General features: G+C 41.6%; 1 protein-coding gene and 1 long non-coding RNA gene across 8 annotated transcripts in view; one reads left to right on the forward strand and one right to left on the reverse strand.

The window, feature by feature from the left end:
* Positions 1-17,780, reverse strand: part of RERE (arginine-glutamic acid dipeptide repeats) — a 311,259-nt gene that overhangs the window by 77,766 nt on the left and 215,713 nt on the right. For 5 of the 7 annotated variants that reach the window (XM_089668427.1, XM_089668426.1, XM_089668425.1 and 2 more), the window contains one exon: positions 6,698-6,746. In XM_089668427.1, coding sequence (XP_089524553.1) covers positions 6,698-6,746 — 49 coding nt within the window. Of the gene's footprint in view, positions 1-6,697; positions 6,747-14,787; positions 14,916-14,966; positions 15,164-17,780 lie in introns of those variants that run through there. The other 2 variants (XM_089668428.1, XM_089668429.1) reach the window with 2 other exon arrangements.
* The window catches only part of LOC149469945 (uncharacterized), a 29,677-nt gene continuing 26,439 nt past the window's right edge, over positions 14,543-17,780 (forward strand). The window contains exon 1 of the long non-coding RNA XR_016311470.1: positions 14,543-14,813. This is a non-coding gene — a long non-coding RNA (uncharacterized LOC149469945). The remainder of the gene's footprint in view (positions 14,814-17,780) is intronic.

Below are 17,780 nucleotides of genomic sequence, written 5' to 3' on the forward strand. Positions count from 1 at the left end.
CACAGACAATGGGGCTCAGCCCTGCCCCCTTGTCACAGGATTTGACTGACACCAGCGGGAGCCAATGGCTCCTGCTGCCTCAACAAAGCCTGTGAGTGCAGAGAGAGAGGAGAGAGCTGCTACAAACAGGAGGTACATCACTGGATCTAGTGACTCAGGAAAGTAAAAAGGGGGGGACGGGGAGGTTGATGCTGCAGGTAATGCATTAAGGTGAAAGCGCTGTGTAAACTGTTGGTGCTATATAAATCCTGTATAATAATAATAATTAAAGGTAAAAAATGTTTAGGCTTTAGAACCACTTTAAAGCATTAACCAAACTGTTGCTTTAATGGACCAGTAAGACAGGTGTCAACAGAAGTTCTCAGTCAAACAGTTTACTGTGGCAGGACTAAACTAAGCTATAAGTGTGAACAGGCTAGGCTTAACCAAGTAAAATATGCAAAAAGCCACACAGCTCGGGGGAGTAAATTCTGTCGTTAAACAGATATTACTCTGTGTCAGGAGACCTAATTAGTAGCTTCAGTCATCTGCAGCGATATTAGCGGTAAGAATGGAGAGTACTTCACGGAGAATGGTTTCCAGCCTCTGTAATTACTTCTTATGGATGCAATACAAATCATACTTAAAAAGGCAATATTTATCTGGAAGCTGCCAATTATGAGTCAGAGGATCAGAGCCTTTGGCAGTAGTTTTACGCCCACAATTAGCAGGGCAACTTCTGCAGCCTAATAGTCCAGGACATCTATAAAATAATGTTTGCGGCTGGACTGATAATGATGATCTCTGCGAACATGAATTTTAAGCATCAGCAATAAAGTACTTCAACATCTACTGCAAACTTTAAAAGTTCAGAACTATATAAAAATAGACATGTATTTGTATCTTAAGCTGGCACAGATGGAGCGCAATTTAGCCGTTTCAGCAGCAGTCGGTTCAATTTCAATCTGTGTGGCCCTGTCTTTTCGATGGAAGTCAATTGTTAGACTGATCTCTGTCAAACGGACACAATACAAAACTTTTATCAATCACTGTTAGCAGTTGGAGAATACAATGTCTCAGCAGGCTCGGGATTTCTCTATCCATCTAGCCTGTGTGGGTGGAGTAATTGGTTATTTTTTTTTTTTCCTTTAGCCCACGGACTGGATGGGGAAAAAAACAAGAAACTAACGGCTATGTCCTTGCCTTCCTTATTGTAGATGTGTCAACAAAAATGTTAGCATGTGCCAGAGATTTCTGTAGGTCTTTAACTGACACTCTGGGATTCTTCTTCTTCACCTCATCCAGAATTCTGCGCTGTGCTCTTGCAGTCATTTTTACAGGATGACCACACCTAGGGAGAGTAGCAACAGTGCTACTTTCTCCATTTGTAGACAGTCTGTCTTACCGTGGACACATGAACATCAAGGCTTTTGGAGATACTTTTGTAACCCTTTCCAGCTTCATGCAAGTCAACAATTCTTGATCGTAGGTCTTCTGAGAGCTCTTTTCTGCGAGGCATGGTTCACATCAGACAGTGCTTCTTGAAACCAGTAAACCCAAAACAGGTGTGTGTTTTGTAAGGGCAGGACAGCTGTCAGCAACACATCCAATATCATCACACTGATTGGAGTCAAGGTTGGCTCACTCCTGGCTCCAATTAGCTCTGGGAGAAGTCATTAAGCTTGGACCTCACATACTTTTTCCTCCCTGCACTGTGAATGTTTACATGTTATGTGCAATTAAACCATGGCAACATCTAATGTTTGTGGAGTATTATGTTCAGCAGACTGTGTTCTTCTATTGTTGTGACTTAGATGACGTTCAGAGCACATTTTATGCCCAATTCATGCAAAACTCCACGTAATCCCAAGGTGTTCACATACCTTTTCTTGCAACTGTAAATGTTTTTGGAACTGATGGCTTCAAAACTGTATGGCGTCGTAAAGGTGAGGTGTACAAAGAAAAATGCATGGTGCCTACAGTGAAACATGGTGGTGGCAGTGTCCTTCTGTGGGGCTGCATGAGTGCTGCCAGTGTTGGGGAGCTGCATTTCATTAATGGTATCATGAATTCACAGATGTACTGCTCTATAATGAAAGAGAAGATGCTACCATCACTCCGTTCCCTTGGTCGTCATGCACTTTTCCAACATTACAATGATCCAAAACACACATCTAATGCCACTGTTGCATTTCTGAAGAAGAACAGGGTGAAAGTGATTCAGTGGCCATGTATGTCTCCTGATCTGAACCCAATTGAACTATGGGGAATTCTGAAGAGACAAGTTGGGAATCACTCTCCATCTAGCATCCAGGCTCTAAAAGAGGTTGTTCTTGAAGAATGGAAAAAGATAGATGCTACAATATGTCGCCAACTTGTTCATTCCATGCCTAGAAGACTTGGTGCTGTCCTTACAAATCATGGACGTCATACAAAATGCTAGATGTAGTTTTTTTTTAGTGGGGTGTATTCATTTTTCCATTAACTAATTTGAGTAAGACTGAAGATTTTGTAATCTATGTATTATTAAAATCATATAATGAGCTAAACAAAATGTTCTATAACCACTCAGTTTTGTTAAAATTTGTGTTCATTGAGATATTAACCGCTTCCCAACTGCCCTATAGTAGAAATACTGCTACAGGGCGGCACAGGTGCGCAAAATCATGTATATATACACATGATTTTGCATCTCCGGGTAGGAGGCGCGTGCCCTACCCGCGCCACCATTCGTGTCCGTCAATCAATGGGTCCCGGCCGGTGATTGCCAAGCATCTCCGACGAGGAGAACTGTTTGTAAACAAAACAGTTCTCCTCCCTGTAAACTCGTGCACACTGCAGCACACAGTTAACCCTTTGATTGGCCCTGTTAACCCCTTCCTGCTCAGTGCCATGAGTACAGTGTCGGTGCATTATTTTTTTTTTTTTTAAGCACTGATCACTGTGAGGGTGTCACTGACACCAAGTCAGTACCCCCCAGTGTCAAAATGCCCACCACAGTACCACTATAAGTCACTGACCACCGCCAGTAAAAATAAAAAAATCCCAGTATATATACCACCATTTGTAAACGCTATAACTTTCACTAACTTTCAAATAAACCAATTAATTTACACGTATTGGGATTTTATTTTAGCAAAGACATAGTTACATAGTTTGTCTGGCTGAAAAAAAGACAAAAGTCCATCCAGTTCAACCATTAAAAAAAAAAAAAAGTTATAATCCTATACCCACAGTTGATCCAGAGGAAGGCAAAAAAATCAGCAAAACATGATCCAATTTGCTCCTGCAGTAAAAAAAAATTTCTTCCTGATCACCCGAGAGGCAATAGGATATTCCCTGGATCAACTTTACCTATAAATGTTAGTATCCAGTTATGTTCTGTGCATCTAAGAAAGAATCCTGGCCTTTTTTAAAGCAATCCACTGAGCTGGCCAGAAACAACTCTTGAGGGAGTCTATTCCACAGCTCTCACTGTGAAGAAACCTTTCCGTGTTTGGAGATTAAATTTCTTTTCCTCCAGATGTAGAGTGCCCCCTTGTCCTCTTTGATGACCTCAGGGTGAATAGCTCTACACCAAGTTCACTATATGAACCACTGATGCATTTATACATGGAGATCATATCCCCCCTTAATCTCCTCTTCTCAAGAGAGAATAAATTCAGTTCCCCCATGCCTCGTATCAGTTTGGTTGCCCTTCTCTGTACTTTCTCCAGTTCCCAATGTACTTTTTGTGAATTGGTGCCCAAAACTGAACTGCATATCCCAGATAAGGTCTTACTAATGATTTGTACCGGGCTAAAATGATATCTCTCTCTCTCTGGAGTCTATACCTCTATAATATGAGAGGATTTTGCTCACTTTAGAAACCGCAGCTTGGCATTGCATGCCATTATTAAGCATGTGATCTACCAGAACTCCCAGATCCTTCTCCACCATTGATTCCCCCAGTTGTACCCCCCTAGTATGTGTGATGCATGCATATTCTTAGCCCCCATAACCTTACATTTATCAACATTAAACCTCATTTGCCACAGTTTTCCAATTAAACAGTGCATTGAGGTTGGCTTGTAATTTGAAGACATCCTGTAAGGACGTTATTCCACTGCACAGCTTGGTGTCATCTGCAAAGACTGAGATGGGATTTTTAATCCCAGACCCTATATCGTCCTGAGAGACCAACGTTATCTCCTGACAGATGGTGGGGGTCAGCCCAGGAGAAACATTCCTGGTGGGGCCAGCAGTCCGGGGAAACTGTCACCTTTCTCACCTACGTCTGATAAGGCAGCATTTTTCAGAGAACTGGGAAGCATTGACCCAAACCGGTGTAAGCCCACACATTAACAAACTCACCAGAGTAATTGCACATTCCTCAGGTCAACCGTATGTTTCATGTCATGTATTATGAAGCTGTAGTTAATACAGTTTCCCACTGACCACTCCCAAAACGTGTAGTCAGAGCCCCCCCCCCTTTGAGAGGGACTTTTAAGAAGAGACAAGTGAGTTAGAGCTTGACACACACAGATCTCCCAGCAACATCGTAACAAAAGGAGATCAAGAAATCACCCTGTTCTACAACTTGGATCTGCAAACCCAGGCATATGGGCAAGTAACTTAACCCTGTAATCTTCTTCCTAATTATCTCTTTGCGGTGTCTTTATATACATATATATATATATATTTTTTTGTGACACCTTTGTAAATATTTTATCGCACCTGTTTTGACCCTTTTAGTAATAAATCTTTCTTTCTGAAAGTGTTAAACTGTTTCTAAGCGCTTACTTGCAATTCACGAATCCCTGCCTTTGAAGAGACGCTACTGTTTGGTATATCTCTGTATAGCAGGTCCGCGGGCCGTGCTATATAGATCAATATTTCAATCATTATAGTGTATATTTGATAATGGGAGTTTCCCAGTCTCCGACAAAAGTGGTGGTGGCAGTAGAGGGTTAGTTGCGTAATTAATCCGACCCAGTAACAAGTGCATTTAGGCTGCAGGCACCGATTGTAGTCCATTAGCTGGGCAATCGCTGAGCTGGGTGCAGCTGAGTGTGGCCTTGTTACGCGTGTCACACCGCGGTTTTAGATCGGCCGGTCCTATGGTCACGAGTTTGGTGAGAAGGTCTGGGGTCTGACGCCGTGGGCGTGACGTATTACTGTTAGTCGGGGTCGTGCGACTGCCGCCTGTTGGTGGCGGCGATCGTGGATCCGTGACAACGTCCACCGCCACCCCAGTGTCCAAGGTTTTGCTCACCTTCTCATAAAAAGAAATCAGATTTGTTTGACAACTTCTGTCTTTCATGAATCCATGTAGTCTGTTGCTTAAAATATTTTTTTCCAGCAAGAACTCATCTATGTGGTCTTTTATTAAACTCTCCAGTATCTTCCCAACTATAGAAGTTAAACTAACAGTTTTATAATTACTTGGTAAAGCGTTTGACCCCTTTTTAAATATTGGCACCACATTGGTCTTACGCCAATCCAGTGGTACTATGCCAGTCATTAAAGAGACCCTAAAAAATAGAAACAATGGCTTTGAAATTACAGAGCTCAATTCTTTAAGGACCCGTGGGTGTATGCCATCCGGTCCAGGTGCTTTATTCACCTTTGTTCTGTCAATTGTGAGCCAATGTGGATCGTCTGGATCTGTGTCAATACCATGTCTATTATGGACAAGAGCTCCCCCATGCTCCTTTGTATACACAGAGCTGAAGAAGGTATTTAATAAATTTGCCTACTCTTTGTCCCCAGTCACCCACTCTAGATTATTTTGTAAAGGGCCTACATGCTCGGACCGGACCTTTTTACTATTAATATATTTGAAGAATTTTTGGGGGTTGGTCCTGCTATCTTTTGCACTGTCGTTCGTTTTAAATTTTTGCGGCCTTTATTTTTTTGCATATTCTGTTCTATTCTTTGAAATTCTTAAACGATGATAGCGTTCCTTCATTTTTATACTTAATAAAAGCTCTTTTCTTATTATCTATAGTTTTTTAACTTTGGCTGTAAGCCACATAGGTTTGATTTTTAGCCTTTTAAGCATGTTGCCCATGGGAATATGTTTTGCAGTGTGTTCACATACACTCTTTTGTAAGACATGTAGCAGAATACATTCTGGCCTAAATTTATGATGAAACTTGATTTAATTTGTTTATTGGACAGGTTTAATAGCAAAAAGACAAAAATATTTTTATTTCCTCAAAATTTTGGGAGTTTTTTTTCATAGCACAAGAAAAAAAAACAAAAAAAAATGCACATATCATCAAATACCACCAAATTAAAACTATTTTGTTGGGGGAAAAAAAGGATGTAAATTTAATTTGGGTGCAGTGGTGCATAACCGCGCAATTGTCAGTTAAAATAACGCAGTGCCGTAACGCAAAAAATTGCCTGGTCAGGAAGGGGGGTAAATCCTCTTGAGGGCAAGTGGTTAAAATTTTACTTTTCAAAAGGGGTGTACTCAATTATGCTGAGCACTGTGTATATTCATGAGAAGTTATATACCATACGAAGATGCCTGAAAACAAATATTACCTCTTCCTAACTACTTGATCATTTCTCATACTGCCTATGCTTTTTCAAGGTGACATTTTCTATATGGTGTGCTGAGTTTCACACTTAAGATTTAAGAATATGCTCTGTTGGAGCCAGTGACAAGTTCTCTTACAAGATACATTTCTGTCTTTGAGTTTCAAGGTAAAGGTGAAAATAAATGTACCTGGTGACTTGGGCCCACACGAATTTCCCCTTGGGTGCTATTCAGCCTCCTGTAACAGACAAATTAGTGTCATTAGACAAGGATCTCAACATATTGATCTGGCAATAGAGCAGGAATCAATACAACAGTTTAGCGGCAGGAATTCCAATTGTGACAGATACCAGAGTGGACCTCATATTTTCAAATAATGCACACTGCAATGTTTCTCAGTATCTGGCAGTTCCTAATGTGGGCTAAAAAACGCAATTAACCATGATCTTCTGAAAAATATCCAATCAAAACACAGTAGAAAAAGGAGGAGACTACTGGAAGTATCCAATGGAAGCTATTCCCTCCAAGAGAGAATTAAATAAACTGTCTTCACAAGGCTTGCAATGTGCACAGAATCAGGAAAGGCTCCCCAACAGCCAACATTTATGGCATATTCTTCATGAGCTTTCTAACACCATGATGTTGTTCTCCATTACAGCAGTATGTGTGTATAAGAGCTAAAGGTTTAAAGGGAAAATTCGCATTTAGTAAAGTTATCCTTAAATACACCCTCCCCACACACACAGAGCAGGCAGCCTGGTGTTACATTTGACTTCAGTTACAAACCAGCGATTGAGGCTCCTACACAGCTCCTCAACAGTCTGCACATGCACCAAGGTCCCATTTGTTACTATGGGTAGCCGTAATCATGGCAGTCTAAAGAAGTCACTTGGAGTATGGCTCACCTACAAGAAGAAATGTGGCACGATATGCATGGGATGCTGGATCAGGCTGCCTAATGAACTATTTTGAACAACACAGTACACCACAAAAGTACTGTAGTACACTGGTGCATTGGTAAGGTGTTTTGAAGTGCCATTCCTAACTATGCACCAATGTAAATAACATATTAGGGTTTGTGTAACTAGAGATACCATACAGTTTCCGGGAAAACCGTTGTCTGATAGGTATAATATCAGTCGATATTGTCAACTGACCAAAAGAGACAAAATGACATTGTGCAGGATTGTAACCCGAAATAAGAAAACTGCTGCAAAACTGACTGCAGAGCTCAATCTCATTTTCTAGGTGACTGAGATTGAGCTCTTCAGTCTTTTTTGCAGACGCTTTCTTATTCTGTCACAATTCTGCTCGATGTCAATTTGTCTCTTTCGGTCAGTTGACCATGCTTATGTATCAGATGAATTTTTTCCCGGAAACTGTATATGCGGTCATAACCTTTGATACTGTATCTTAGAAAATTAAGTCCTGCTAGATCATTTCATGCTGGCCCATTTTGTAATTGTAGCTTTGTAAAATATTAAACATAAGTCATTATACTGTTTCAAATCCAGTAACAAACGGTCTTGCCTTACTCTGTACATGCTCAGTTGCTATTTTTCGGCACTGTGCCTAAAATGAACAGGCCAATCTGCTGACAGCCTAAGATTTACTGCTGCTCATGAGCTCTGGGCTTCAGCAAAATGGCAGCCTCCAGCAAGGAGAAACCGGGACAATGCTGGAGACCGTTTACAGCACACACTAATTTTGGTAGCATAATTATTAATTTGGAATGTATGTTTCTTGCTGAAGAACATTATTTTTCATCAAGTTGTCACCTGTAAAGTTACATTTTAAGGTGCTTCTAAGTTGATAAGTAATGTTTGGACTGTCTAGAATACCTAATTTGTAATCATTCAGTTATACAGGTCAACACATCAAACACAGCAAGCAAGACTATCCCATGCTTCTGATGATGTTGCAATTTGCCATACCTATTCACTCCTGGTGAATCTGTTAGGAAGATTCACCCCATTTATCCTGCTGACCAATGTCATTGGGAAGAAAATGGGAAAATCCTAAATTTTAAGTTGTGATCAGACTAGGAGTGAAGAGGTAATTGTTCAATGAGGAAAGTAGTCTAGGAGGGGATTTCCCTCACTTCCGTTTTGTTGACAGGAGAGGAATATAAATTGAACATCCCCCCGATAGTGCACAGATGGCCAGAAATTAGCTGACAGAAGTTTTAATTCTCCCCTACTCTATCCCCCCGAAAAAATGGTTTTAGATATACCTAAGGCTAGGTTCACACCTTTACAATTTGCATTTGATTTGTTTCTGCAGTGCTTTTTGCACATGCGGTTTTGACGCATTTTTTATGAGTTTTGCGGGTTTTTTTCTCTCTTTCCCAACTTGCTGCTGGGCAGATTAATACGCAAAACGCACTACATTCATTTCTGCAGTGTATCCATTGAAGTCCATTGAACCAAAAAGTTTTGCGTTTAAAAAAATTTCCTGACCCTTTCCAAAAAAAGCACCGGGTGAAAACACCGAGATGTGAACGTGCCCCATAGGAAATCATGAGAAGTGGACTGTACTGCGTTTCTGTCAAATGCAAAAATGCACCGCAAAGTGCTTAGGTGTGAACCTAGACTCATACAAATTAAAATAAATCTCCTACTTCACACGTGTAAACAAAAAAAAAAAAAACTGCTCCCAACCTAGCCAAATCAGGATCACATAATACCATAGTACCATCAGGATATTTGGCTATCAATCATTACTGCAGACTCTGTGCACATAGTATGAGAGTATACTGAGTAGTGGCAAGATAAGTGGGTAACTACAAACTTTACTAAGGAACATTTTTAAGACATTAACGCTGTGTACACTAAGTTCATCTTATTGATTTGTATATCTAAAAACATTAAAAGACTGTGGTTCCCCTTTAATGAACTGACATATTGAAGGTAATATCTGATAGGTTTCATCTGTATCACATGTGTATAATGTGTAGGTGTTTAAACAAGACAGACATTTGAACTGCGTACCTGTTGAGAAGCAGTGGTGAGCATCATCAAAGCTAGCTGAAAGCTATATATGGAGGGGGACAACCATCTTACCTCAAGAAATTTCATCCTTTCCCAGAACAGAAAAATGATATTGGCTTTATCCAGGTAAAGGTAATGCTACACCATTCTATCACAGGTAGCTGTGCAGAGGCATCAAACAGATGACTACAATGGCCACACTACATCCATAGCTTTACATCCTATACAGAGGTAAAGTATAAAAATGGAGGACGTGAATATTGGTGGAGCTGCCAAAGTAGCATTTAGGAATTAGAAACTTTGAATTCAGTTTCATTCCAGCATTTATCAGTGTGTACTGCACAACTGTAATACTATAGAATTATCCTTATTTTCTAGTCCACATACATTACTAGGTGGTCCCATGCTGTTACCACTGTACAGCTAGATAACAGTAGCCGTCACACAAGGAGACTACATGTCTCTGCAGGAGATAACATCGTGCATCCCACCTCTGAGGCTGAAGTGCTATCTACAGTTGATGTGGCGGCTTTAATGCCTCCTGTCACATGTAACTGCTTCAAAGACAAACTGGCGCCATGTGTGGTGCCGTGATCCGGGGCGGCAGAAAGGTTTATTCTCTGCAAGGAAGGTGTTAATTCTAGGCTCCCGGACTCCATCATTTCTATAGGGAAAAATACCAGAAAGACACAAAAGAAACTGATCTATCAAAGCCGTTTCCATGGCAACAACTTAATATTTCGGCCCTCTTCAGCTGCGGCGAATTACATAAAATGACAAGATCTTCCCTTTGAAAAAATGCTGGTTGCTATGGAAACGCTGTGCTCACTGAGGTAAACACGCGCTGGACAGAGAGAAGCTGGGGAAGTGAAATGGCAGGAGGAGGTGGTGGTGGTTGTGAAGACCCTTATAATACAGAGTGAACAGCTACCCCAGCCACCCACTCCTTCCCTCGTTACCCTGATCTGAACCTACATAGCCAAAAGTGTGCTACCTACAAGGTACAAATACAAGGGCAGAATATACCACTGGAGTATACAGTACAACCACTGGTGACAGGGCGATGCTATAAGCAATGCAGAAGGTACACATTCACACGAGTCCATGAGAGGTAGCATAGTCCATTCTAGCTGCTACTCACCAATTCTTACCAGTTACACCCTCATAGCTCTTCCTTCATACACCCACACCAGCGGCCCCTGTTTAGGTATCAAAGTTTTCCTAACAATCACCCCCTTCCCTAGTAAGAAACACTAAGGATCCTGCTTGACTGCAAACTGGCAACCTGGAGGTTGAATTAAAGATTCTGTATTCAGCTTTTTGTTATACCAGTTATTTTTAAATGAATACATAAAAAGCAGTACACAGACATAGACAAGTCTACAATGTTACACAGCATACATGTATCTACTTCTATTACTTTCTTTCTGTAGAAACGTCCTCATAAGAGAAATAAGCAGAAAATTGAAGTCCACTATCAGGCAGTGACACACAAGGTTTATACAATAAGGTATTAAAATCAAAGAAAAATGTTGATTGGTTTTCTATGGGTTACGGCTTTTTTTTTTTTAAATGAGTGAGGCTATATTTTTGTATTTTGTTTGTACACCATTTATATTTCCTCATTACACTCTCTGGCTCCATCATACACTTTCTAACTCGCATCTTTAATCTCTCCCTCTCTTCTAGCATCTTCTGCAACTCTATAAAACATGCACCAGTCACCCCCATAGTTAAAAAGCCCTCACTGGACCCCACAAATCTTAACCTACGTCCCATCGCTTTGCTCCCCTTTTCCTCCAAACTCCTTGAATGTCTGGTCTACAACCGAGAATCTCACTGGAACAACCTTCTTGATCCCCTTCAGTCTGGATTTCGCCTTCAACACTCAACAGAAATGGACACTTTTCTGTACTCCTACTCCTGGATCTCTCTGCTGCCTTTGACACAGTGGACCGTCCCCTCTTAAACTCCACTCCTTTGGTACAAAGGACCATGACTGTACTTTTTACTGGTTATCTTCCTACCTTCCCCATTTCTCTTTTAGTGTCACTTACAATTTTGCTTCCTCTTCTCACCTTTTCTCTGTCGGAGTTCCCCAAGGTTCTAGTCTTGGACCTCTCCTATTCTCGATCTACACTTCGCCCCTGAGCCAGTTCATAGCCTCTAATGGCTTCCAATACCATTTCTACACTGATGATACCCAAACCTATTTCTCTACCACACAGCTCACTCCATCGATCTCTACATGCATTACTTATTTACTAACAGACATATTAGTCTGGATGTCACACCACTTCCTCAAACTCAATCTAGACAAAACAGAGCTCATAATATTTTCTCCCCCATATGCCTCTTCCCCCGACTTCTCTGTCAAGATCGATGACACAACTATCAACCTGTCCCCGCATGCCAAGGTGCAAGATGTAATCCTGGACTCTGAACTATCCTTTTAGGCCCACATCCAATCACTGTCCAAAGCTTGCCTCCTCAACATCTCCAAAGTATGCCCCTTCCTAACCAATGACACCACAATGCTTGTAATTCACTCCCTGGTCATCTCCCTCCTCATTGGTTTACCTTTACACAGGCTATCCCCTCTTTAGTCCATCATGAATACGGCTCCCAGACTTATCCACCTTACCAACCACCCAGTGTCTGCTACCCCTCTCTGCCAATCCTTCCACTGGCTACTGCTTACCCAACAAATTTTTTTAGTTCAAAATACTAATAACTTACAAAGTCATCCACAACTTACAAAGCCATCCACAATTTTACATCACTAACCTAGTCTCAAAATACCAACCTAACCATTCTGTTCATTCCTCCCAAGACCTTCTGCACTCTAACTCCCTTGACACCTCCAGGTCTCCAGGAACTCCCTACCTCAATCTGTCCAACTCCTACTCTGTCCACTTTTAGACGATCCCTGAAAACCCTTCTCTTCAGAGAAGCCTGTCAACCTAACAACTGTACTTTTATCTTCTCCATTAGCTCATCCCCACAGTTATTACCTTTGGTAACACTTGACTCTCCCTCTTAGATTGTAGGCTCTAATAAGTACGGCCCTTTGATTCCTACTGTATTGAATTGTATTGTAACTGTACTGTCTGCCCTCATGTTGTAAAGTGCCGTGCAAACTATTGGTGCTATATAAATCCTGTATTATAATAATGCTTTCAAATGATTTAAAAGTATGTGCCCCATTACAAATGCTGTTTAATAAGTACCCCCCAGTGGTTAGTCACCATATCCAAGCATCCTTTGCAACATACAATAACTTCCATTGGCCCCCTTATTCAGTATAAAATATTTGCTTAAAGCACTTTTGTAATTTTTTTAACAAAATTTTCTTAGAATAAAATTTTCGACAAGTGGTCTCTAAACTAAGGCCTGGGAGCCAGTTACAGCCATTTCCTTACCTAAATCCGTCCCTCAGGGCACTATTTTTCCCACTGACACCAATGAAGGTGCACGGTAGCTCCCACTGACACCAATAATGGGGCACTATTCCTCCCACCAATGCCAACGATGTGGTAGTGTGCCTCCCACTGATACCAATGATGGGGCACTGCTACGCACCCCCTTCACCTCATCCTTTGCTAAAGTATAAGGACAGTAAAGTGGCCTTTTGTTTAGAACATTTGGAGATCTAAGCTTTAAACAGTTATGATTTAAATACTTTAGCAGAAGTTTCCCACTGATTATGGCTGGATAACTCAGTAGATATATAAAGAGACAGGATAAACATTAATGTATTTCATCGTGTTCTGATACTTATAAGCACTAAAGATTTCCAGAGATTTATCTATTTCCCTACATTTCAGTGAGATATTTCTCCCCTGCCTAGAGTTTTTGGCTTGACCGGAATCTGGGAAAGGCTTACAGTCCAAAATATCATGTGATTTCCAGGACTCCAATTCAGCATTGCTACATTCATAAATTAACTTCTTGCTCAAACGTGGGTGGACATGGCATGAAAATGAAGCACTCAATGAAATAAATAACAGCATACTATAACAGGAGAAGATGTGCGTTCAAAATCTGCCAAAACCCAGATGCAGTAGTTATTAAATGGAGCAGACGTGTCTGAGTTGCCCAAAGCAACTGTGATTCCTTTCATAAAACGCATGCAAAATGACAGCTGGAAACTTGCCGATTGCTATGGGAAGCTGTGACACTATACAGATAAGGCCCAAACCTCCCAGGTCATCAGGTAATATAGGATACATATACAGAGAACATAGTAATGGAAAATAAAGGTACAGGTGAGTTATAAGAAGTGACTCACTATAAAAGAAAAAATTGATCCGTTGGCTCGATCTCCTTTCATAAAGGCAAACCACATCACATTTTTCTCAAATCACATCATCGCAATTATCTGCTACATACAGCCAACAATCAAAACTGCACATGACCTCCCATTCACCCCAACATTCAGCATGAATTGGGGCATCTCCCCATTAATAACACAAACATTATAACATGGTGGCAGGTGACACAAAACTAAAAAAAAAAAAAAAATGTCAAGTCTGCCGAAATGTTTACAATCAATTATGTGCCATTACCCGCACCAGTTGTCAGTCAGCTTTACTGTACAACATTATATATAATATATGTACCACTTAAAGATATAGATAAGGAATTTTCTCACAAATGTCATTAAAAATACAGGTTAAAAAATAAATAAATAAAAATATGTTCTAAAAAAGCGAATAAATTTTTTTTATCAAACTTGGAAATCAAACAAAATTTTATTTAATAAAGGAAAAATACAAAAAAAACAGTAAAAAAATAAGTATAATAAATACAGCAATAAACTGAGTAATAAGGGCATTCAGCTGCGAATAAGCAGCGGGATACGGCAGATTCAGGGGGATTATTTGCTTTCCGACTTCCAGCACATTATCACAGTAATTCACATCATTAGCCCTGGGGACGTAGACTTTTCAATCAAGACAAAAGTTCCACCCACAGCTGCAAGCAGCCAATGACTGGCCACCTCCAACCTACCCGAAAACATTATCTAAACAGTCAGTGCAGGCCCAAAACATTAAACCGAAGCGCCGTATCGCTGACCGTGCAGCCTGCAGCATCTTCTGTCAGTGCGGAGATTCAGGCAATGGCAAAAAGCCGTGCATTTAACCCTTTGGAGACGAAACAGATGGAAATGCATTGAAAGTCAGAGCCACTCACATTACAAATAGTTAACACAGCACTGCAGGAACAGACGGAGCCAGGGAGGAGAGAAAAAAAAAATACAAGAGCAGAACACAGTACAGAACGTACCTGACACCATGCCGTGCCGCTCACAGGTAAGCATGCAGAACGGCTGCAGCAAGCAAGGCTTACAGGCTTTGCAGTGACATGCAATATTAATAGAACAAGGGCCGAAAACAGTCCATGGTAAACATTTCACAAGCTGGCAGAAGCAGCAGTGCGGGAGGCCAGAGGTGTCAGGTTCCTACCTGCAGGGGCTGAACAGGTCATCCATCACTAGCACAGGCGCAGCTGGCTCTGCCTGAACCCCTCGCAGCCTGCAGTTCCTGCTCTAAACTCTATCGCTTTTCCTTACTCTAACTACTCAAAATGGTGGCACATGCAGTCAGAGACCTCAGAGAGCTTTCACTGAGCTTGTGCTATGACCTCAGCCTCCACGCACAGCGCTGCAAACTTCCCCCCTCAGACTAAAAAGCACTGAGCATGTGCTGTGACCCCCTCCTGCTTGTTTGTCGTCCACTCCCCCCCTCCTGCACCCCTCCTTTCTCCTCTTAGCCACAGACCTTCCTACAACGCAATCAATCTCAACCCTGCTGTTTCCGTAAATAAAGCAGAGTACACAGCCTCTGCTAGCACCTCTCCCTGGCATACTAAGCTTGTGTGCGAAGAAAGAGCAGGGGCCCTACCGAGGGAATCTCCAAGTAACGGTGCCTCAAGCTCCCAGCCATGTAGCCTGGGAGAGTGACACAGCTATGCTGGCAGATGAGCACCGCTACAAGCCAGCGGCAGGCCAGTGACACCAAGACCACAGGAAAACAAGCATCATCAGGCAGCTAGTCAACGACTGCAAGTGTTTACGTTTAGTCACACGGCTACGTTCCAACACACGATTTTTAACCAGGGTTTTTAGTGTTTGGGGGCATTTCTCATGTATACTGTGAGATTCCTTTCTAAAACTATTGCAGAAAAATGAAGAAAAAAGAAAAACCCACAAAAAGAAAAAAAAAAAAAAACCCAATGCCACGAATGCAAAGCAAGCTGAACTCCTAATTGTTTAGTAATTAATGCAGCTGTGCCCCTGCCCAATAGTGGGAAATCTCTGTTAAAAACAGGATGTTTTAGTAAGATGCATTGGAGTCATTAAAGTGATTGCAAACTTTTTTTTTTTTTTTTTTTTAAAAAAACATGTATACTTACCACCTCTGTGCAATGATTTTCCACAGAGCAGCCCCCATCCTCCTCTTCTTCAGTCCCCTGCTGGCACGCATGGTTCCTCTCCCTGCAGTGTCCCCATAGCAAGCTGCCTGCTATGGGGGCACTTGTGCTGACTTGATTCCCAAGCCAATCTCTGGGTCCCGCTGTCCACTCTTTACTCACAGGCTGTGATTGACAGCAGTAGGAGCCAACTGCCTCCATGGCCAATGCGATGAGAGAGAGCAAACAGAGCCACTGCTCTCTGGCACCGCTCTGGATGTGGCTCTGAGGAAGAGGCAAGTCCTCGAAATGCGTCAGCCTATTGGATGTCTACACTCCCTATTGCGGACTGTTACTCAGCGCGGTGTTGACCCAGATGTTTTTTATGATGTGCCTTGACTTTATAGTTGTTTGTGAGTAAAACACCTACTTTATTTCTTATGAAACATTTTTTATGGTAATGCACTAATCCTGTGCGCCCTCTGTTTGTTCTTTTACCGCTCTGGATGTATAAGGGGGAGCTGCAAACAGTTTTTTTTTCTTTTACCTGGAGCCTGGGTTCACACATGTGTGGTGCGGTATATCACATGTGATTCGCACCGGAACTGCACCGCATTCCTGTGCAAATCACATGCGATTTGTGTGTGGTGCAATTGAAGCCATACATTTTGCATGGCTCTCATCGCACCGCACCCAAAACGTGCAGGACCCTTTTTTGGGTCTGCACTAGAATCGGATAGCATAGGTATTCACACCTATGCGATCCGATTCTGCACATCACACTGCATTTTGCAGACCGCTTTTGGGATGTTAACTTAACATACACACCCGTAGCGGTACGCATGAATGGGGTGTAATTCTGATGCGGTGTGGAATTTGCACTGAAAACGCTGCAAATTGCGCATCACATAGCGTGAACCAGGGCTCAAGGCCAAATTCACCTTTTACAAAAAAATAAAAAGCATATCTTTTTGCAGGTAAAAAATTTGCATTTTATTTTACTCTGCAACCTGTAAGGCATTGCACCTGCAATCAGCAGGTCACGCAGATGCTCACCAGTGTCCTTGCAATTCATAAAAAAAATAAGCTGCTGGCCCTGGAGGCCAACAGTAGATGTAGTTCGTTCATTCATAGAAATCTGAATGAATGGCATTACCATGTGGGCGGAGCCCTGCACAACTGCATGTTTTTTAAATTCTGAAAGTGGGTGTGGGGCGTAGATCCCCTCCCTGCTGTCATGGGGAAGGGGGATCAGGGGGGAGAGAAGACAGGAGCTTTCACTCTAGATAAGGTGAGCTTATCCTTTAATGCAAAGAATGCATTAAGATAAAACACCTTTACTTTAGGGAAGACAAAATTAAAGCAGTTTAAAACCAAAAAGCAAACATATTGCAGCTTACCAATTCTTAGATGTGGTGGCTGCATTAGTTTTCTTTCCTTTAATTTCACCTGGTGATCTGACCAGTAAGTCTGTAGTTTTTCAACAAAACAAGCCGTTCTGCACATGTAATAGTTAAAGGGTTGAGACAAACCATTTACCACCGACAGGAGTGCTTAAAATGATCAGCTTTTATTTAAAACGGTTATCCCAAAAGGAATAAAAGGTTTGCTGTAACGGTTTATAAAGTGTTAACTGGCATTTGGTTTAAATTTGTTAGTGTATCTAAATTTGCTAGTACATCTAACACACTCTTCCCTCCAGAATAACAATGCTACTGTCCAATGGTGCACCTGTGTGCCTTCATTCAGAATAGAGGCACTCCAATACAGGAAGTGTATTACTGGCTGGATCACCAGGTGAAATCAGAGGAAAAAATGCCTAATTTTTGCCCAATACACATATGCACTGAGCTCTGAATTGACAGCAC

Source organism: Staurois parvus, unplaced genomic scaffold, assembly GCF_062004578.1.
Source record: "Staurois parvus isolate SC_StPar_1 unplaced genomic scaffold, SC_StPar_1.0 ptg000057l, whole genome shotgun sequence".
Classification (NCBI taxonomy): Eukaryota; Metazoa; Chordata; class Amphibia; order Anura; family Ranidae; genus Staurois; species Staurois parvus.